This window comes from Castor canadensis, chromosome 4, assembly GCF_047511655.1.
Source record: "Castor canadensis chromosome 4, mCasCan1.hap1v2, whole genome shotgun sequence".
NCBI classification, from domain to species: domain Eukaryota; kingdom Metazoa; phylum Chordata; class Mammalia; order Rodentia; family Castoridae; genus Castor; species Castor canadensis.
Genome location: NC_133389.1, coordinates 156043086 through 156065674, shown reverse-complemented (window position 1 = coordinate 156065674; position 22589 = coordinate 156043086). Strand labels below are relative to the sequence as shown.

General features: G+C 37.8%; 1 protein-coding gene across 4 annotated transcripts in view; it reads right to left on the bottom strand.

The window, feature by feature from the left end:
• The window catches only part of Adam23 (ADAM metallopeptidase domain 23), a 164044-nt gene that overhangs the window by 115313 nt on the left and 26142 nt on the right, over positions 1–22589 (bottom strand). For all 4 annotated transcript variants that reach the window (XM_074071556.1, XM_074071558.1, XM_074071559.1 and 1 more), the window contains exon 3: positions 16610–16686. In XM_074071556.1, the coding sequence (XP_073927657.1) occupies positions 16610–16686 (77 nt within the window). The remainder of the gene's footprint in view (positions 1–16609; positions 16687–22589) is intronic.

Genomic DNA, 22589 nt, shown 5'->3' with positions numbered 1-22589 from the left:
AATCATTTTATACAGCACAACTAAAGAAAGGCTGGACCTTCTCAGGAACTAATGTGAATCCATGTTGCTGACATACCACCACCTACTACCAACCAACCTCTCTCCCTCTCTCCCTTTCTCTCTCTTTCTCTCTCAATCTCTCTCAGGAAAAAAAAAAAAAAAAAAAGCTGGGTAAAGATCCAGATTGCCTTTGCATTCACAGCTAAATACGGCTACCTCCAAGGGCTCTCTGGAGCCAGAAAGCGCCTCAAATCCTAGGGCTACGAAATGTGTAAACTCAACATGAGAGACCTAATTCCTCCATGCCTTTGATTCATCATTGTAAACAGGGATAATAATGATAAGCAGCTCCTGGGTTATTCTAAGCATTAAATTTTAGTTCACATAAAGCACTGTGGACATCAGAAATACTTAGAAGTCTATTTCTCTCTCTTTTTCATTAGTATACACTGATTGTACAAAGAGGTCTCATTGTAATATTTCTGCATATGCATATAGTGTACTTTGATCAAATTGACTTCTTCTTAATAAGTCTGTCATACTGTTATTTTTGCCTGAATTTCAAGTCCTGCCACCTCAGTCTAAGTTAAAATTTTTATCCTTTTGCTGACAATTCTGGAGGTGAAAACCAGACCTAAACTTTCATTGTTAGAAACTTTAGTTTGCAAATATATTCACACAAATTCAATAACTGGTAGGGTTGGGGGCAGGTGGCAGGACTAGGGTTTAAACTCAGGGCCTCACACTTGTTAGGCAGTCATTTTATGACTTGAGCCACTCTGCCAGCGATAACTGGTAGGTCTGATTCTACCAAAGTCAGACTTCTGGCTCTATCAAAATCTTGAAAGGAAATCCGATAGGAATTAAGTCTGACATTTAACCTCCAAGCCTACATTCTCAGTCTCAGAAACCTCGTCAAACTTATGATATATTCATCCTCTTTCCATTTAATTTTTACTATTTAAATATTATGAAATATTTAGATACACAGTATATAGTTTAATAATTCTATGTAGCTCATACACCCAAGAGCTCTACAGGCAATATTCTCCATATTAGGAAAAAGAGAATGACAAACAAAATGGGCTGGACGTCCAGAGTCCTGGGTTCCAGGGCTCAGCACATCTCAGGGTGGTAACCTTGAGCAAGAGAGGGTCTATTACTAAATTTATTTAGTAATAAATAAGTTGATTTAGTAATAAGTAATAATAAATGTTATCTGTGTGTCAGCTTTTCCATCACTGTGACACTTGTGAGAAAAAACAAGTTAAAGGAAAAAAGATAGATTCTGGCTCATGGTTACAGAGATTTCAGTCCATGGTTGGCTGGCTCCATTACTTTGGGCCTGTAAGGAAACAAAACATCATAGCAGCCAGGAAGGGAAGAGAGAAAAAAAGAGGAGAGGAGAAAAGAGAAGAGGAGAGGCCTGGGATAAGATATACCCTCCAATAGCACATACCCCAGTGATCTACTTCCTCCAACCAGGCCCCACCTTCTAATAGCCCATTCAATATGAACTCATCTATGGATTAATTCATTGATGAAGTCAGTGTCCCTCATGGGGACCAAGTCTTCAACACATGGGCCTTTGGGGGAGACACTTCATATTCAAGCCATAACAATGTGTAAATAATCAGATTTGGTGCAAACTCTGTGACTCTACAAATTACAAAGTACAGAACAAACCAATAGCTACCTTTTTAGCTATCAAGAAAAATAAAACCCTTTGTTTATCAGACCTCTGAGTCTTTAAACTCTTAAGCAACTGGAATGTGGCCAGCATCCAGGACACAGAGCAAAAAGGTTTATCGAGCCTTCAAAATCACTGTTTTAAAGGCTGGAAAACTCACTTAACGTAGAACACCACATTCCCAGCAACTCTGTACAAGTGAGGCTTTATAATGTGTCTTTAAAAATAGTCCTTAATATGTTTTAGGTGACAGGAAGAAAAATAGGTCAAAATTTACATAGTCATAGCATATACAATTGTGTAAGTGAAACCATGAAGATTTTGAGAAGATTTTTTTTTATTGTTTTTTTATTCATATGTGCATACAAGGCTTGGGTCATTTCTACCCCCTGCCCCCACCCCCTCCCGTACCACCCACTCTGCCCCCTCCCTCTCCCCCCTACCTCCTTGATTCCCGGCAGAAACTATTTTGCCCTTATCTCTAATTTTGTTGAAGAGAGAGTATAAGCAATAATAGGAAGGAACAAGGGCTTTTGCTGGTTGAGATAAGGATAGCTATACAGGGAGTTGACTCACATTAATTTCCTGTGCGTGGGTGTTACCTTCTAGGTTAATTCTTTTTGATCTCACCTTTTCTCTAGTTCCTGGTCCCCTTTCCCTATTGGCCTCAGTTGCTTTTAAGGTATCTGCTTTAGTTTTGAAAAGATTTTAAATAAATGTTACAATATTTTCAATCAAGTTCTCCCATGAATAGCAAAACAAAAAAATCCTTATACCAAAGGCCAAGACCAGAATCAACTTATAACAGAATATTTGCAAAAGACACTGATTCCTAGTCAGGGCACGGCAAGTGAACTTTACCAAAGAAACCAAACACCTGGGAAGTGGCTATTGTACATGGAGGTCCCTTTCACATACTGTTCCTCAATGAGCCCTCCCCTCAATCTCGGCTTACAGTTAATAAACTGAGGCGCAGAGTGGCCCCATGGTTTCCCCCAAGGACAGAATCAGAATGTAAAGCAAAACGTTTTGCTGCAAATCTAAAACATACTTTCCACCACAGCACACTATCAAGTCACACATTGCACATATATTGGATGGAGGCTCTACCTTGTGCTAGAGACATTCTTAGGTACTAATGGGTGATGTGTTCCTCCTTCCCTCTTCCTTTTCTCACCTTGTACCTCTGCTCATCTAACTTTCAGACAGGCACCTTCTCAACTTGTCTACTGTAAGAAATCAGCCAGGCAAATTTCTATTCTTTGTTCCACATGTAGCCAGAGGCTCTCTTGGCACATGAAAGCTTTAAATAAATAGGAATTCAATCCTGTAACATTAATATACTTCTTTTTTATTATGCTAACTTTCAAATTAACACCATGACAACATCGGACAACACAGTGTGCTAAAGAGTAAAACTTCATTCCCCTAAGAATCGCAATAGCTTGATCAAACTAATGTAATCCTAGGGGGAGTAACTTATAGTGAAGGAGATGCTGCTTCACCTCACAAGGCTTAATCTTATATTTCTAAAATTATCAACTAATCAAAATAAACAATTAGCTTCTCAACAAGACTCAGTAACCAACTGTAGGAAAAAAATTACTTGGTCCACTCCACAAATGAATATGGGATTTAAACACTCTACTGAGCATAATGCTTTGCTTAAGAAAAGACCAGTGCAGCCTTTCTGTAGGAGAATCCTGCATGCATTCATCAAACTGAGTATACACCAGTAATCCTGCTCTGAGTATGTGGCACCAGAGAAATTCTCACACAGGCACATGGGCTATATTTATATTGAATTATGCATACATATTAAAATATGGCTACAGTTGCAGAGAACCAAAGGGAATCTAGGTTTCTCTCCCTAGGGGAATGAATGGGTATTGAATGCCTCTGCCACAGCTAGATATAGTAGAAAAGAAATACACAGTTATAAACACAGAACTTTAATGTGCTAACAGCATTTACATAAAATAAAATCCATCCACTATATATATATATATACATATATATGTATATATGTATATATTTATAGTAAGAGCACTTACAAATAAAGATCACACAAAATGCATTAGGATATTGCCTTTTTAGGGTGTAGGCAGGAAAAATAAGAAGGGGACTAGAGACAGACACAAAAGAAAACATTTTAAAATTTAAGGCTTTGCCCAGATTAATGATATTGTATACCGTGGATGAGAAAGATGATAATGAAACCCTCTGAACCTCTGAAGTTTATACCAAATCATGCTACTTATGAGTTCTAGAATTCTGTTGTTGTTCAAAATCAACAGAAAAATAGTGATTTTTACCAACAATATGTGTATTATATTTTAAAGATTTAATAAACAGCATGTTATGATTATAAACAAAAAAGAAGAAAAGTATTTTAAATTCCTAAATACAGAGAGAAAATAACTGCAATTACTTATGAAATGTGTTACATAAAATTATCAAGTGATGGCTTGCTTCAAATAAAGACAATGGTCAAATAGCCACTTTAAGCAGCATGCCCTTACACACAGATGCCTGCTGCGTATGTACAAAAAAAGGGGAGTTTCCAATCATAGTTGTTGGTAGATATGTTGATAGGATACATAATAAATAACAAATACAAAAGTATGATATTGCACACTGATAGTTTCTGTGCCATTTTTCTATGCAGCACCATCACTTCCCAAACTAAGGCAAAGAAGCTAGTGCAATTTCAATATAATTCTTCCCAATACAATTAGATCAGGTACAGATTAATTTTTACCATCAAGTTTGGTTTTTGCAATAGCTAGTTAGTATTTTGTCTAAAGAAGATACTAAACACATATTTAAGTTGCTGTGTTTCAATGCTAAGCAGAGTGCTAACATATTTCAATATGACTTTATTTATATTACATTTAAAATATTAGCTCTTGTATCTACAATAGTACTTTATTATTAACTGTCTTCTAATGGACTACACTAAGTCCAGTTCATCTGTAAAACATTAAGACAGCCAAAATCTGGAAGAATTTAACTTGAAATGGCTTTCACCTTGCAGAAAGTTCTTAAGGACTTCAAAATACCCTTTTTTAGATTATAAAAATCTCCTGCTGAGCAATAATAGTACTGAACACGACAGGGAGAATCTATAAATAGCTTCTTACCTGTTTCAAATGTAGTATTTTCATGTATTAGAAAAATTTTTTTATAACTTTCCAATCTTTTCTTCTTGAAAAATTACCCACATTCTTATTTTGTATTCTAGGTGAACATATATGAACAAAATTTTAGCTATTTTCCTGGGGACAATAGTAATCTCAGGAACCAATTTCTGAAAGGTACTGATAAGTAGCTGAAGTAGACTAATATTCAGCGTCCATGAATGAGTGGCTTTTAAGTACAAAAACTGTGAACAAGAGACAAAAAAAATTACAGAAAGACAGCAGAAAAAGGACTTGCCAGCAGGTAGCCTAGTTTAAGAACCAGCTATGTCAGGCGTGAAGGTGTTCTAGAATACATCCACAGATATCTAGTGGGAAGAAGAAGGGACTGAAGAAATACCTGGGGAGGTGGCCTGCATGGCCTTTAAGAGTTTAACCCCAATGTTTTCATGACAAAATGAAAAGCTCCTAAAATGTTACAAGTTATTCTTGGAAATAAGAAACAAATACATGTGTGTGTGTGTGTGTGTGTGTGTGTGTGTGTGTACGCACACTATTGTTTGCTGAGGTACATTCTAATTAAAGTTCTTTTCATCATCAGTTTAGCAACTTCATAAATGAGAACATCAATGACTTCATAGGAACACAGTTAACTAGATTTCCCAAGGAAAAAGGGCACATATGCATTTCTAAACTCACAGCTAAAATATCAGTAGAGCTTATAAAACTTCTGCTTTTTAGTGAGAAAAGGATGCAGAAGACAGCATCAACAGTCCATCATTTGCATATATCTAGTAAACACTGAATATCAGACACTGACTCATCTGTGAAAATTAATGAGTGCTCAAAAAGTTATTGTCCTTTTTATTGTATCCAAAAGTACTGAACTACTTAGTCATCTTGAATTACTCAGCCTAAAACCTCAGTTCAACCATCCCCTCCTCTGAGTACTTTTCCTTGATCGCACCCTAAATAGTTGGCTCCCTAAAAGAACCACATCATATTCTTGTTATCTCATAACCTAGCACAGTGTAGGAAGCAGGAGGAAGGCAGGGTGGGTAGGCAAATGCTAGCAGTCACATAGAGAAGCCCTTTGCCATTTTCCAAATAGTTTTAAAAAGTAAAGCATCTTCTTAGGGTCAAGTGCCAGGTCAGCGTGATAAATACTAACAACAATAAGCAGGAGCCTCAATGTTAATAAATCTGAAGAAATCTTTGGTTGGTCAAAAGAGTAATTTCTGGGAATCTAATGTACAACATTAATAATAGTGTATTGTGTACTTGAAGTTTGTGAAGAGAAGCATGAGTGTGTTGATTACTTCCCAGTGTACACATGTACCAAAACATCACACTGAAGCCAGCATGGTGATACACGCCTGGAATCCCCACACTCAGAAGGCCGAGGCAGGAGGGTCACAAGTTCCAGGCCAGCCTGAGCTCTAAAAAAAACAAAGAGTGAATCACAATGTACACCTTAAATATGTACAATTTCATCAATTATACCTCAAAAAGCAGGGAGTTTTTTTCAAAGAAATTCTAGGGATGTAGACAAGATATCGCCTGTCCTGATGCTGTGAAATCCCTCCAGTCACACAGTACTGTCTGATTTACTGCGTGTATAAAGTCGCTTAGGTGAAAAATAAAGAAGGAAGCAATGAAATGTGCAATGCATAATGTGTTCAACATTTTCAGCCTCTTATTTGAAAAACATTCCTATAAAAATAAGATAGATGTATTTTAATTCTTTTAACTTAAAGAATTTGAAACATTTTGCAGAAGTGGTTTTTTTTTTAAACCTATGTAGGTTGTTTTGTTTTAAAACACAATCTGACTACTGAAGCACAGAAATACCATCATGAAAGATGAATGAGAACTGACATTTTAAAGAGTACATTTTTATAAACAAATCAATTAAACCACAGTTAGAATTCTAATATTGGGGCTTCTAATTTACAATTAATTTTAAAAGAGTAGGGGAAATGACTGTCCATGATGATTCAAGTCTGTGAATCATGAAAAGAAATGGTGCTAGAAATAACACAATTATTGGCAACTGAAGACCACTGAGAATCTTGAGCTATTTCATCTGATGTCAAACCCTCACTTTATGTAAACCTATGCAGAATCAAGAAGACTTAATAAATTATTGTTTGGGGCTACATTTGTGCAGGGAATAGAAGTGGTAAAAATAAAGCAATATGGAAAAGACAAACTTATTTTCTCTAAAGTTCACCTTCGTAGAGCTTTTCAAACACATCTTTAGTAAGATTTCTCTATCACTTAAACATATCTGCCGTGTTTTGAATATATGTGTCCTTCCAAAACATATTTGGAACTTAGACCCCAAGACGATAGTATTAAGAAGGGGAGCTTTTGGCAGTGACTAGGCTTGAATGACATTAATGGCCTTACAAAAGAGGCTTCAGAGAGCTGCATGAACTTCCCACTTCTTCCCTCCACATGAGAACACATTTTGCTCTTCTACTGTATGAGGGTGAAGAACAAGGCGCTATCCTGAAGCAAACATCACTTACCACACATCAAATCTGATGGCATCTTGATTTGGGACTTCCCCACCTCCAGAACTATGAAAAGTAAACTTCTATTGTTGTTAAGTTACAGTATGTGGTATTTTGCTATAGCGGCACAAGTTTGGACTAAGGTAACATTTCACCTCTCAAAAGCTTTGACAATGGGCAGTTCTGGGTTCTGACCTCAGCTCTGTCACTTATGAGGCTGGTGGTTTTGTTCATCTCTGTGAGCCTCCATTTTCTCTCACTCCATACTCCAGGTCTCCTGCTTACCTCAGGTCTCTACCTTCTCTTCCACTTCAAACATTTGTCTAGAAAACTCTTTAAACAAAACAAGCTGAGTTGAACATTTAGTTCAGTAAACACTTAGCTCCCAATTCCCATTCCCACCGCTAGTCCAAGTTAGGTGGCCCCTCCTATGTGGAGTAACAGCATCCTGTATTTTCCCCACCATAATACTTCTCAGACTTTCACAAAATGCCTGTGGATTTATCTTTCTCCTTGTTGTTATGTAAGCTTCACGAGGCAAGGACTCTGATGATTTTGACAGTACCTGGCATTTACCAGGGACTCAGTAAACATTTGTGAAATAAAAGTACTTAGAATGGTTCATAAAAGGTTTCCATCAATGGATATCTATTGATTACTTCACTGAGGTTAGAAATAACTTCATGCACTTGACTGAGACAGAGGGTCAGTATGAGAAGTCCATTAAAGTATTATGTCTGGTCATTTGCAAAACCATGGTGATACACATTAGGCATTTTGCTATTGAATGTCCTACTGTGTATCAGGGTCAAAGGGATAAATTCCTCCTTTGCAGGAAAACATTTATATAGCCAAACAGATAAACTTCTTTTATCAGATAATTATACAACCTAAGATACTGACATTCTCATTTGTCAGAAAAGATCTAATTCAGTAACTACCATAATTAACTCATCTCAAATGCCTAGTCACATCTAATCCTCTATGCTTTGCATTTTTTCTCATGATTAAATTCTGCTAGAATTTTTATACATTACTTTGTCTTCAAAAGACCAAGAAATGTTCTGAAAAATTAATCAAGTTTGGGTTTTATTTGTCCACATGTTGCTTTAGGGTGGATACCTACACAGGGTCTTCCTTTATCCATCAGTCAAGAAATAGTCTTGGCTGGCTGAGTGGTTCAAGTGGTAGAGCATCTGCATAGCAAGCATGAGGACTTGAGTTCAAACCCCAGTGCCACCAAAAAAAAAAAAAAAAAGGAAAAGGAACAAGAAATAGTCTCAATTCACTAAATATGTCTTTTATATCCTGTATTAGACAAACAGTGAACTATGACTCCACTGACAATTAGATTCTTTTGATTCTGCTAGAAATTCTTAGCAGCCATATTTTTTTTTCCTTGGTACTAAAGGCTGTCACCACTCTTTCTGAACCATCACGGTCTTCTCATATCCAGAAACCTAGAAAATCTCATTCCAGTTCCTATTGCACTCCCCTCCCCAATTTCTCCAGCCTGATGTCTATCCCCCTGCATCCCACTCACCCATAATAGTTATTGTCAATAGACAAGAAGAGTTGGGAGTGAGAAAGCCTCTCACTATAGGTAGAAGGCAAACATCCAGTGCCCTTCACCACCCAAGTTATGCTATCAATATATAGGCTGGGGGACATAGCCTTGTGGTAGAACACTTGCCTTACATGTGCATGTCCTGAGTTCAGTCCACAGCAACAATAAAAAAATATATATATATATCATGGCTTTGTTGTAGCTTTATTTTTGCTTTTTTATGTTCCTGTTATTATTATCTTTAATTGTGAAAGCTGTTCTGAAACTGTTTTTGAAAGTAGGTGAGATATATATCTTAAGAAAATAGAACTAGAACCTATTAAAATTTAGGCCATATTTACTTTAACTTTTTTCAAAACTATCTGAATCTGATCTACCAACACAACAATAAGTCATCAAAAGTAAATGATTATGGTAATATCCAAAGTATCCAACATGTATTTAACTCTTCAGCAAGAAATGCCCAAGGGGAGATTTGATAAGTGCTTGCCTGATTAGGGAAAACATGTCAAAAATAAGAGCTACCTAGGTTTCTAGAATCAGAATGTTCAGAACTAGACAGGAAAGGATGCCTGTAGGAGATAAAAATCCCACTGCAACTCACTCCTACCAGCAGTGGAAAGCTTACCCATGAACATTCAGTGTTCACTGACATCCTATTGCACGCAGCACAGGGGCAGTCAGTAATTCCAGTGACTTTGAGAAGCTCTGTCTCTTAAGATTCCTTATTATCACAGAAACTTTTCTCAAAACTACCAAAACAGTTCCAACCTTCCTAGAGTAAATGCAAAGAGACCACAATCCCTCATAAAAGACTTGGAAATTACAGTAGGAGGATCAGCTCACTAACAAGCAACACTTAATGCTAACTATCTCACTGCAATGGATCAGGATGCTGTGTTTGTTTGCTGAAGATGCCATAACAAAGTACCAGGAACTAGAGCCTTAAACAACAAAAATGTATTTCCTCACAGTTTCAGAAGTCTAAGATCAAGGTGTTAGCAGAGCTGCTTCCATTCTGAGGTCCTCTTATCAACCTCCAGGTAGCATCTTCTCACTGTGTCATCGTGTGGTCTGTCCTCCGCACACATGCATAACTGTGTTTAAATTTTCTCTTCTTATGAGGACACTACTCATGTTGAATTTTAGCCTGTTCTAAAGACTTCAACTTTAACTTAATTACCTCTTTTTATCCCCAACATAGTTACGTTATGTAGTGCTGAAGTTTAATTAAAACTACAACATGTTAATTTGGAGAAGAGACCAGTTCTGCCCGTAACAGATGGTCCTACTCAAAACACAGAGTTATTTTAAATACTACTGAGGCCTTATGCATTTTATTTATATTGTTAAAAGTTGACCAAAATTGTTCCATTTTTTTTTTCTCACTTACCATGAACAGACGTGCCATCATGAGAACCACGCCCCGTTCACTAGTAAATTGACATCCAATGCTATGACCACAACAGCCCAGTGCAGGCAGTGAGCACAGGCTGGAATCCCAGCACGAGACTGAGTCTACCAGGCCTCAGTCTGCTGAGCAGTAAAATGGGGATAAACTCACCTCCCTCATAGATTACTAAAGGAGTTTAACAAGAGAATATGGGCAAGGGGCCCATAACCAGCACTATTATTGTAGTAGAAATGCTTCCTGCAGGAGACCTCTTAAACGTAGGAAAGAAAGCATGTAACAAATAGCAGCACTGAAAGACACAGAATCCTAAATGGAGATTATACACATTAGTTATTCTAAATTCTTCAGACTAAAGCCCAGACCGCAGGCTGACCAGCAACCCCAGGTCTCACAAGTCACATTCGTTATCTTTTAATGTTATTTGTACCCATCTTAATCCATTTCTCTACCATGGCTGGAATATAAAGTGCCCCCCAAAAAGGCTCACATGTTAGGGGTTTGGTCCCCAGCTAGTGGAGCTATTGAGAGATGACTGGATCATGGCAGCACTGACAACGGATTAATCCATGGATGAGTTCATACTGAATGGGCCGTTAGGAGGTGGGGCCTAAAGTCACTGGGAGCATACCTCTGAAGGCTCTATCTTGTCTCAGAACACTCTCCCTCCTCCCCTTCCCCAGCTCCCTTACTCTTTCTCCTTTCTGTCCCTCCCTCTTTCTCCCCGCCTCTCTCCCACCTCCTTCCTGGGAAGGCTTTCATCTGCCATGCCCTTCTGCCATGATGTCTCAACCTTGTCAGAGGCCTAAAAGCAATGGAGCAAGCCAACCAGACTGAAACCTCTGAAACTGTGAGCCAGAACAAATCTTTCCTCCCTTAAATTGTTTATCCCAGGTATTTTGTCACAGTGACAAGAAGTTGACTAACATGCATGGCTTCTTGGAGAGGAAAAACTCTTTCACACAGCTCTGAATTCCCCGTGTTGGTCAGCAACATAAACTATATGCTCAATAACGTTCGTTGACTGAATGAAGAATGAATTAACCGTAGCAATCAGCATGAAAGTCGAGTTCTTTATTTAACCTAACTGACTACATCAGTGGCTGTTTTCTTCTTTCAAAAGCACTACATGAACTACTTTTAATAACTGTGAGCCTGTATTTCTATAAATTGGCATTTTCTAGATATTCATCTTAAATCAAACACCTCTGATTCCCAGAAAATTAAAACAAAGATCTTCTTGTAAATCCAGAACTACCTTAGTGGATGCTTCATGCCAACCTTTTTACCCTGCCTTTATTCTAATTTAGGCCTTCATTTGGGCCATCCTTGTCCCTGCAGAGACACTGAGACCCCTGCAATCATCTGGATCCTGGCACTGGCCCACCATGCAAATTCTCCTCACAGTCTATCATTATGTACCTCAACCCTGGGGCAAGGAGAACAGCACGTTACATTAAGTCAATGTAATGCTCTACGCATAGGAGAGTGTTGCAGGTGAGGTCTGTATACTACTGAAGTGGGGATGCTACCCTGAGTTTCCTGAGATGCCTACTGGCCCAGTTCGGCTCTTATCATTGCCCCCATCTCTTCCAGTATGAGTCATTTCCCTCAGCTCACTTGGTTCCTAACAAAGCAAAGTCATTACTCTCCAAGTTCCAGGTCCACTTCCAGTATGAGGTTACATCTCTCGGAACACTGACGAAGAACAAAAGAGAACTGTAAGATCCCCACCTTCTCTCACTGGAGTAATGTTCTCCTAAGAACAGGTTGCTGCCTTCTTAACCTGGAAGGTTTTACACTTTGGTGCATTCTGAGAATTCTTCCATCTCTGCACCAGGCAGAGGTCGGAAGGAGTGCAGGGATATATTTCACTCCAAAGAAAAAAGAAAGCATGCAGGAAACCTCCCCAAGGTCTGGTGGCCTTGGAGCCTATTGGGTGGTTGCAAGTATGCAAAATATTCATGCAAATATTCAATGATCTACAAGTCTTGTCACTTTTTTTTGAGTGACTCAGTAAACAGCAGGGGAACAACAGAAGAAGTACCAAATGAATCACAAGTATATTTTCAAGTCAATGTAAGAATGGAGCCAGGTATCAGTGGCTCTCACCTGTAATCCTAGCTACCTGGAAGGCTAAGATCCGGAAATTCGAGGTTCAAGGACAGCTGGAGAAAATAGCTGGAAAGACCCCAATCTCTAAAAATAACCACAGCAAAATGGACTGGAGGTATAGGTCAAGTGGTAGAGCACCTGCTTTGCAAGCATGAAGCCCTGAATTCAAACTTCAGTCCTATCAAAAAAAAAAATGCTATATGAACACCTATACAGATTATCTCTTCTCTCTTCTGCATTCTTAACCTCTGACTCTTGTCAGCTAAATTTCTCAGTCTATTAACTTGCCACATCATCACTAAAAATCCCTGTCTTGACCCCCCCCCATGTCTTTTTCTAGCTCTTTTCTTCTTGCCAAACCTCCTCCATGGGTACTGGTGCCTCCAACTCATCTCCTCTCAAACACTCACAGCTCATTGTAACCTGGCTCTGCCTGCAGAGCTTCAATGAAATTGCTGCCTTCAGATCACCAGTGACAACTCCATGGAAAATCCAAAGGGCAATTACTACTCCTTAACTTACTAGATCGTTCTACTACATGTGAGGCTATAAATCACGCATTTTTATTTTGAAACTCTCAATCATTCCCCCAATTCTCCTCCTAATTCCCAATCACTGATTCTCAATCTCCTTCATGGGTTCCTCTTCCTCTCCTCATCTCTTAACCTGTCTTCCCAGCTTATGCTCTCCTTATTCTACCTCCCCTCCCTGAGTAATCTCACTTAAAGACACATTTCTCATTAATATTTATATGGAAATGACTCCCAGTCTACTCTCTCTAGCTCTCACCTCTCCCCCCCGTGGGTTTATCCAACTACACCCTAGACATGAACCCAGGTTGGTTCCAAAGTCCCTCAAATCTATTATGTCTATTCTGATTTCACTTTACCTTTACCCGTTTATTCCCTTGTACTGCCTGCTTTAGCCAGATACCACCTTGCATCCTGCAGTCCAATCAAGGCACCTCTTTTGGCTTTAACTCTTTTTTCTGCCTTGTCATCCACATCAAACCAATCCTAGTGATTTTTACTAAATGAAGATTTCTTGAAAGTATTCCCTCTCCATGACTCTTAGTACTTCATGAGACAAGACGTCTGTTTATTACTCCCTAGGTTTACAACCTAGGGTGTAATGGCCAAGCACCTGAGCATGAAATATCAGATCGTCCATGAGTTTATTACCAAAGAAAAACCTAAATAAATCCTCTAGCTTTACCTGCTCTTTGTTGACTTAAAAATCACTAATTGAGGAGGAGCTAGTCTACACATTCTTAGTTTCCCACTAACTTTGCTGGACGGTGAGTTATAACAACAATGGTTGCCTAGGTCACTTTTCAAGGAACATGAAGACCACTTTTGCTGAAAATACTACCTCTTCACTTGAGCCTGCAGATGTCTGACAGGATGACTGGAACAACATGTTCCATGTTGTTATCTCTATTTCATCATGGCTTGCCATCTCTACCTTCATATTTTGTCTGTCTCCTTTCCTGCCTTATCCTCTGGGTTAGATTCTACTCAGCTCTGCATGCAGACATGTTGATCAATGAGAAATGTTTTGACCAGAACTGTAATATAGGGTTAACTTGACCAAAACTTGCATAGTCTCTTCTCCCTTCAAGACTAAAGACACCGACCACTGTGACCAGAAATACCAACCATGAAAGGAGCAAAAAAGAGGTAGCATCCAGTTCCTGGAATATTCTTCCCCTTTATTAGCCACTCTCCCTCTCCCTCATTATTCCTATTTTATATCCATAACCCCTCAACTCCTTGGAGTTGAGTCTTATTTGTGAGCAAAGCTCTCTCTTCTCCATTCTTTAGCCACTGACTAAAATTTTTTTGTCCCCAACACTTGTCCCCTGGACAATTCTTTTTCCATTGGATGAGGTTCTGGACTGGTCCATAATAAGATGAGCTGTCCCTCATTCAGCAGGCTTAGCTCTGCTGAATCAGCTCTTGTTATTAACAACGAAGTTCAACAAAAGGCTGATGTTACCATCACATGCCACCTTCCTGCCTCCTTCGCACCCAGTGTCTCACATACCTAGAATGTCCTTCGCTGTCTTCCCCTTCTCCCTCCCATTCCCCTACACTTGTCTTCCTGACTAGCCCCTGTCCTCCAAGATTTGGCTCAAGTGTCACCTTTTCCCAGATGCCCTTTCACAATCCTCCAGCCTAAAGAGTTGCCCCTCAGTACAACTGTTAGCTGCTAGGCAAGAACTTTTTGGTATTTACAAAGGAAGAAGCTATTGACCCTTAAAATGACTCCTAACATCCCTTCAAGATGTCTTTTGCTGTTATTGTTTCACTTAAGGCCCTCCAGAGGAAAACCACAAAGAACTGGTTTAAGCCAGCCAAAATGCTGAGTCATGCTTCCAGATGACCTTAAGTAAACTTTGCCTATTATAATATCATTATAATGCTAAATTCTCTGCAGAGGGGTGTTTGTATTTGCAATTTATGCAGAACCATGATCTCAAACTGAGCATGCTCAAGAATGTGCCCACTTCTATTGTGAGGACAAATCTGATGACTTTCCAACATGAGTATGGATGAGTTTTACCAACAAGATCCCCTTGCCCCTGGTGTTCAAGGGGACACTGCTGTGGGGTTATCTCTAAGTGCCCCTCTTACTTGCTGCAAGTAGTAAACCTTTCTTCCCTCTTTTATCTCCTGGTGGTGCTTACTGACTGTTGCACTCACCAAGGGGCAAGCCCAATGTGTCCGATTACACTACCGGAACATTCCATGTTAACATCTAGCATGACACATTTCACATTCTTCTAAAGTAGTATTTACATATTAACCTTCCCCAATTGGACTCTAAATTTTTCAAGGCAGGGACTATTCACTTAATTCTTTTATATGTTAAATGTGATAATTTCTGGCATGTTTCTACAACTCTAAGTACCCTGGACATTCCATATGATCCTTTCTCAGTCATTTACTATTTGATTCAGAGGCTCTGTGGTGGCCATGATATTTTAATATTCAGCATACATAGCAATGTTGGTTGCTATCACCATGCTGGTCCTAGAATAACGGTCTTTACTACAGTACAGAATACAAGACTAAAATTAACTATATCTTGCTACTCAACATAATCTCTGATTTGGCAAAACAATCTCTTAAACAGGCATACTGCTGACACAGCATGGCCAAACAGAACTCAACCAAAGAGAAAAACCTGAAATATCTTTAACACAGAAATTCTGAGTTCTGCTGACTCATTCTGACTTAAAGCTGCAATAATACTTGAGTAAGAAGCACCCAAGCTGACTCTGCATTTTTTTTCTGCAGAGCTCACAGAATTTGGCATATGAGAAATTTAATAGTTGCTCTATATAGTCCTTTGCAGTTCTTCAGATATTGGCTGCGGTCACCTACACTATAGTGTCTGATAGCATTAAGTGGTATTTTTTTCTTGCAAAGATGCAGTCCTGGTCAAAATACTGATGACAGCTGAAAATACTATCTAAAGTCCTCTGTAACTAAAGAAAACCATACAGGAAATCTCTTTCACCAAAGGAAGTCTCAATGCTAGCTCTTCTTGGGCTCTTCGCCCTGATTAAAGCAACATCTCTTTTTCACACTTTGTACAAAAACATCTGTACAGCTGAAGAAAATCATTTAAATACCAACATAAACACATGCACAGAGACAATGAGTAAATTTTCATCAGTACTAAACTTCTAAGAATCCATATTAGAGCAAATTATGAAGCAAAGAACCTTCTCAAAAAATCCTTCTTCCTACAAGAAGTCATGAGAACTTCACTATAAAAGGTAAAATGGAAGAAATCTTTAGACCAATTCTAATTATACTTCAATCAGTAATTTGTCATGCTTCTTATATATATAGTGATGATTATAGTTAACATTTAATTACCTACCATTACTTCAAATATTTATTCCATTTAATATCACAATATGTATGTTCTATAGTTGAGATATTTAGTATGTTAAATGTCTTCTTTCAGGAAAAGGAAATAAAGGCAGAATTCACTATTCGGACTTTCATATTTTTCTTTAAGTGCTCTATGACATATAATCAGCTAGAAAATAACAGTTGCTTCAATAATAGCCATTATTTTGACTAAAGCAGTTTCTCAGAAGTGAAGTTTTACTGTACCTGATTCTCAAGAGGATTATGACTGTATACTTACTTGTTCAGTATGAGGTCAAGAATGAATTTGGAACCAAAGGCTTCAATCTGGAAGCTTGCCTGGGCCAGGTGAACAGCCTATAGATGCAAAAAGACAGAAGGAATCTTAACTTACTTTCTTATCTCCAAAACTGATTATATTCTTATCAGGAATAGATTTGGTATGGTGGTTAATGCCTGTAATTCCAGCTATACAAGAAGCAGAGATAGAAGAATCACAGTTTTAGGCTGGCTGGGCAGAAGGCATGAGACCCTATCTGAAAAATAAGGGGAAAATGGGCTGAGGCATGGCTCAAGTGGTACAGTGCATACCTAGCAAGTATAAGACCCTGAGTTCAAACCCAGTACCACCAAAAAAATTTAAAAATTAAGAAAAGTTATTTAACAGGCTCATCATTTTTATGTATCAATCTGCTCCTTTATATACCTTTATGTATAAATCTATTTCTTTAAAAGACTAAGTGTGCTGTCATGGCTTTGCTGGGAAGATCTAGACACTGGAGCAGCAAAAAAACTAATAAAAGACAACCAATACTTTGAAATGAATCCTTTAAGATAAAAATCAAAAGCACAGTCTGCTGGACTTCCAAAGTGACTATGATAAAATACATAAAACTCTTAACTAAATAAGCTTGACTTCAGCCTATTTTACGCACAAAGCTAGCCAATTTTTCTGTACACCTAAATGAAAATCATGTCAGCAATCTGCTCTTCAGCAGGAATTGCAACTTTTTCTGGAACTTTGTCCAAATGACGTGCCGGCAGAATGTGACAGTAAAGTGGAAGGACACAGCCTCCTCTGACCTCCAAAAGCCCTTTGGCATCAGTGAGAGTTTATGCTCCTCTTTAAAAGTCACACATCTACAAATACTGTCATTATGATGCCTTAATTGGAAACACAAGGATAATTCTATCTAAGCCAGAATCATATTTACAGGTGTTCAAGATTAGTATAGCTCAAACAAGCATTTTGAATAATGTACATTAGCAAATCAAAGAAGTTTTGCCAAAGTAGTATCCAAGATAAAACTTTCCTTTGTCATCCTATCAGAGGGGGAATAAAAGACAAGAATAAATGCAATATCTACACCCCTTGACTCACAAATGTCCTTGCTTCAACTTGCTTTAAGACAATGAAAGTTCCACATGATCTGCACAGTAACTGGACACCAACATGAACACACCAGGAATCCCCCTCACAGTACTTTCTAGTCCCACCTCCCCTCATTTCCACTCCTTACTCCTCTTTGCCTTCCCCTCCATTTTTAATTATTAAAACACTCCCATCCTTCAAAGGCATCACAACTGCATTATCTTCCTTGAAGGCCTCCTTCACATACACTCTGGGAATGAACTCTTGCTCCTCCGAGCCTTAGTTTTTTACTGGTTCCTCTGTCTAGTGTAATGTGCTTGATTCCATCCATCCCTTGGATGGTGAGCTCCACAACACATATCACAGGAATCTTGCAAAGTTTTAGATTTAATGACCTTCCCCAAACTATCTAAACTTTCAAATTATTCACCAAATATGTAACATCAAGATGATTTTACTATGCCAAACCCACAAAGCACTACCAAATCCATAAAACACTTCTACTTCCAGTCAAGCACCACTGTGCTGTCACTCAATAAAATCAATAAATAAAACTTAAAAGGCAATTAACACAATTAAATTTTAAATATAAAACAATGAGAGGATCCTGAATCCCTTACACATGGGATGCCAGGCCAAATTCAAACCACCATGCGGAACAAGGTCACCATTTTTGTCCTGGGTTACTGAATCCAGACACCTGCATGAAAGAGAAAGAAGAACCTATCTTGTCAAGAGTGGTCTTGCCATCTGCAGCAGAACCTCTATCTATCCATGACAAATATCACACAGTCTTTAATGTAAATTCATTTCACATCTTGAAGTATTAATTTTTATACAGATACTTCTATGGATGGATAATTTGTATAAGGCAAGGTTTTTCAGCTTTGGATCCTAAAATCTTTCCTATTCATTCCTCTATTACTCTTCCTATACTAAAACCTATGCCTCAGAAGGGCTTCTTCCCAATTATTCTGTTTCTTCTCTCTTGCCCTTGACACAATTAAAATAGCTTTTAACTTTTAGACTCTGTATTATCGCATTTCAACTTATCACTCTTTCTTTAACCAAATGATATAATTTTTATAAAGGTCAATTTATTTTTAATTATTTTTAAATGTGTTTAAATATGTCAATATTTTTAGATATGTTTTTAAATTAAATAAAGTGAGTCTTTACCATTATTGTTTCATAAATTACACTGTTGAGTGAATAGATACACAGGTTGATTTTATATAATGTTAACCCACCTCTTCCAAATGGTAAAATAGTAAAAGAATGGCTGAGATACAAACTAAGTTTTAATAGTATAAAACCAGTGGTTGATCTAATATGACTTTAGGGTTAACAAGCTAACAAGAATTACTGAAAACACAGAGGCTACCAACAGTATTGCTCTTCTTTAATAAAGAAGAAACTGTATGGTGAGGTTTAAAAATATGTTCGGCAACACAAAATCAGATCATAGGAATACTTCAGAGAAGAGTTCATGAACCATACATGAGGTCATAGCTATTTTCTCCTTTAGAATGTCTGCCAAACAGTCTTGTTTTTATAAGGACATTCACTGTAATAGCACTGGGGAAGAGCACAGGGTTTTATAGCCAGAAAGCATCACTTCACAACGAGAATGAGCACATCACTGGGCTCAGAATCACCACCCTGAAGGAATGGGAACAGCTGTTGCCTCAGCACTTTAGTATTTTTCTTTTGACTCAGAATCTGGCCCAGGGAAATTACAGGAGCTCTATAAACAAAAACAATTAAGTTCAATTATATACACAAGTGTCCTTCGCTGAAGAACAATTCACACATCTTCGCAGTGTGCTCTTGTTTTCCTGTTTTTTCCTTCTAGTTGATGGCACCTAATGGTACCATGTTAAGTAACTGTAGAAGCCTGCTTCTTCAGCTGAGGCTTGCTTTGAGTCTTATCATCATGCAATGCTATGAGACTAAATAGCCATATACACTCAACTTCACATAAGGTACAGTACATAAGATGAAGAGACACAGTTACACTTTCTTAAGGCTTATATTCCAGAATAGTTAATACAGACATAAAAACAAGAGAAAAATAACTGTATCTACTTATAAAAATTAAAAGTAGGCATTTTGATCATTGCATGTTTTGTGCAACTATACTTCACACACTATTCCTTACCACTTGGCAAGGATTGTAAATTCTTAGAGGGTGCCTGTTGCTGAAACTGAAAATGGTAAATGGAAAGTCTACTCTTCTCCAGAATTCAAACAGTATCATGAGACTGAATCTCATAATTCAGGAGAAATTCAGCAACCTGGAGATTAGAATATCTACACTATCAAGTACCACTTCCTTTATTTTTGTGTGCTCTACACCATACATGGTTTGGGAAGCAGAAGAAAATTTGAAGTAGTTTTTCTATTCTTAAATATATTCCACTTACTTAGGGAGACATTCAATCACATAATAAAGCAAACGTGTTCAGAATGGCATATCACTAAGGCACAAAAATCCTTTACACATGGAGGGAAGAAGCCCTAAAGGGAATCAAGCAGGACCCAGCAAGTCCAGAAATGATTCTAGCTCTGCTTCCTAAAGAAGGGAGCTGTGGACCTGGGCTTCTAGGAAAGAGAGTGCTGAAGATGGCAAAATGTGACCATTAGAGTTAGAAGTCTGGATTAACTAAACTGTCTTCTCTACTCAAGAAATCATGGGAAAAGTAAGACAACCAAAGAGCTATTATTAATGGGGCTGCAGGCAATCTTCCTGCTTTTTATGTTTCTCCTCACTATGATAACACTGTTTTGTTTTATGTGGTTAATAAAATGTTGAGTGCATGCAAGATGTGTGTAAACTATAACCTTTTCAGAGCATATTTTCTCTTTATCTTGTACACATATGGCTCTTTCCTTTGCTCATGGTTTTCCCATAGACCCTTCAGGAGTTTTGATTCCATTTCTTCAAATAAAGTGGGAAAAGTTCACAGGATCTCAAACACCACCTTCTTTTGAGATTCAGGACATTTTCTGATGTTTCAGAGAAACAGATTTGGAAATTCACCAACTCACTCAAGAGAACAGAGAAGAATCATCTAGTCAGAGACTAGAAGGAGCGCCTTATAACAGGTTGAGTGGTTGAGGTCAGAAGACACTTCCCTGGGAAGTCTTTGGCCAATTTGGCGGTTCAGTATGTTTTCCTTTTCATATAAAAGCAGGAGATACAGAATCCAGTAACCCAAATAACTAAATATCAATAAACTATCAAGTTTAAGTTGACATAAGTTTAAGGAAAATAAATCACTTTAGATCACAGAGGCTTTTCTATAGCTGACTATCAGGGTTTGTTCTGATGCTGCAGAAGAATAAAAGTCCAGCTTGTGAATCTTTCCTGAATATCATGTAAAAATCAAAATATGTGACTATATCTCAGAAATTTAAAGTCCTAAAGAAAATACCAGTACGGCATTTTTAATTGCCATCTGGTTCTCATCCCTTATTGAAAGTTAGCATGTTGTGATTACACAGACTTGCATTATAATAAAAATAATACCACCTCATGTTTATTATGTTTTAATAATCTCAAAGCACTGTCATGTCTACCCAGAATGGTACAGTACCTCATGAAGTTGATATTAGACATTTTTATTACCCTTTCATAGGAGAAAAACATTTTTTAAAGGCACAGAAAGGTTAAGCGATGTTTTTGTCCAAGGTCATACATCAAAGAAGTCTGAGGTGTTAGCTTCAGCTCAATGAGAAGTGCAAAGTTTATCCCCCAAAAATCCTTAAACCTCCAAGTTTCAATGTTTTCTACTTATTAAAATATAAAGAATACACTAGCTTACCACCAGGATATGTGAGAATTAAACAACATGATAATGTAACCAAAATAGTGCTAGAAAAGGTTGGTGACACTGAAAGGGCAAAGTAGAAGGGGGGGGGGCAGGTGAACATATTAACATTTTGGAAAGGCTATCAGTCAGCTCACTCAGGGTTCTTTCCTAGGATAGCCAGCTGCCTTGTAGTAAATTTTCCAATTTTTTTATTTATTCTCTGCAGAATTTGCAAATGCTGTTTCTATTACTAACTACCACCACACATTATGCTTAGACCTTGCTCAAGCTGTTGTGTCTATGAATCATTTTCCTGAAGAAGCAAAGCAGCTGCAAACATTACATGAAGGCAGTTTTGCAAATTAAGGTAATTTTCTGAACAATCTTGCCAAGTTGCACTTAAATAGGTGGTTCATGGAAGAGACTATCATCATGCTTTCTTCTAGCATGTTCCAACTCACAGTATTATGGGCTAACCTTTAACAAACTTGCAATGAATACCTACCTAGTGTGAGCTACTGTGTGCTATCTTTACATCTAAAGATATAGAAGAGTTGGGATTCATATCAAAAAGCTTGTAAATGAAATGAGAAACCACAAAGAGTGAAAAATACAATGAACTAATTAAATAACAATAGTTGTTATTTATAATGATGCTGCATATAATTTAAGCATAATTAATTATTAAATTTGGACTATGAGCAACAAGTACATTTGAATTTAAGGAGGGAGAATTCTTGGGGCTGAAGAAAACTAACAGGTTATAGAGGAGTATGTCTCAGCATGTAAAGATGAGTAGAATTCAGACAGCTCAAGGACTGATTTAATAGGATAAAATTACAAAGTGTTTCTAAGTGTTTGCTAATAAATAGATGCATCAGAAACATGCTTTTAAAGTAAAACACAGAATGCCTTCCATTCTGGAGTGTTAAACTGCAATTGAGATTGTGGTGAGAATTAAACCTGACAGTTTATCACAAAATAAGCATTTCATGAAATCAGTAAGTGGTGTGAATGCATACACACCAAAAAATGCTAATGTATTTTGTTAACCAACCTACCTTTTAGCCTTA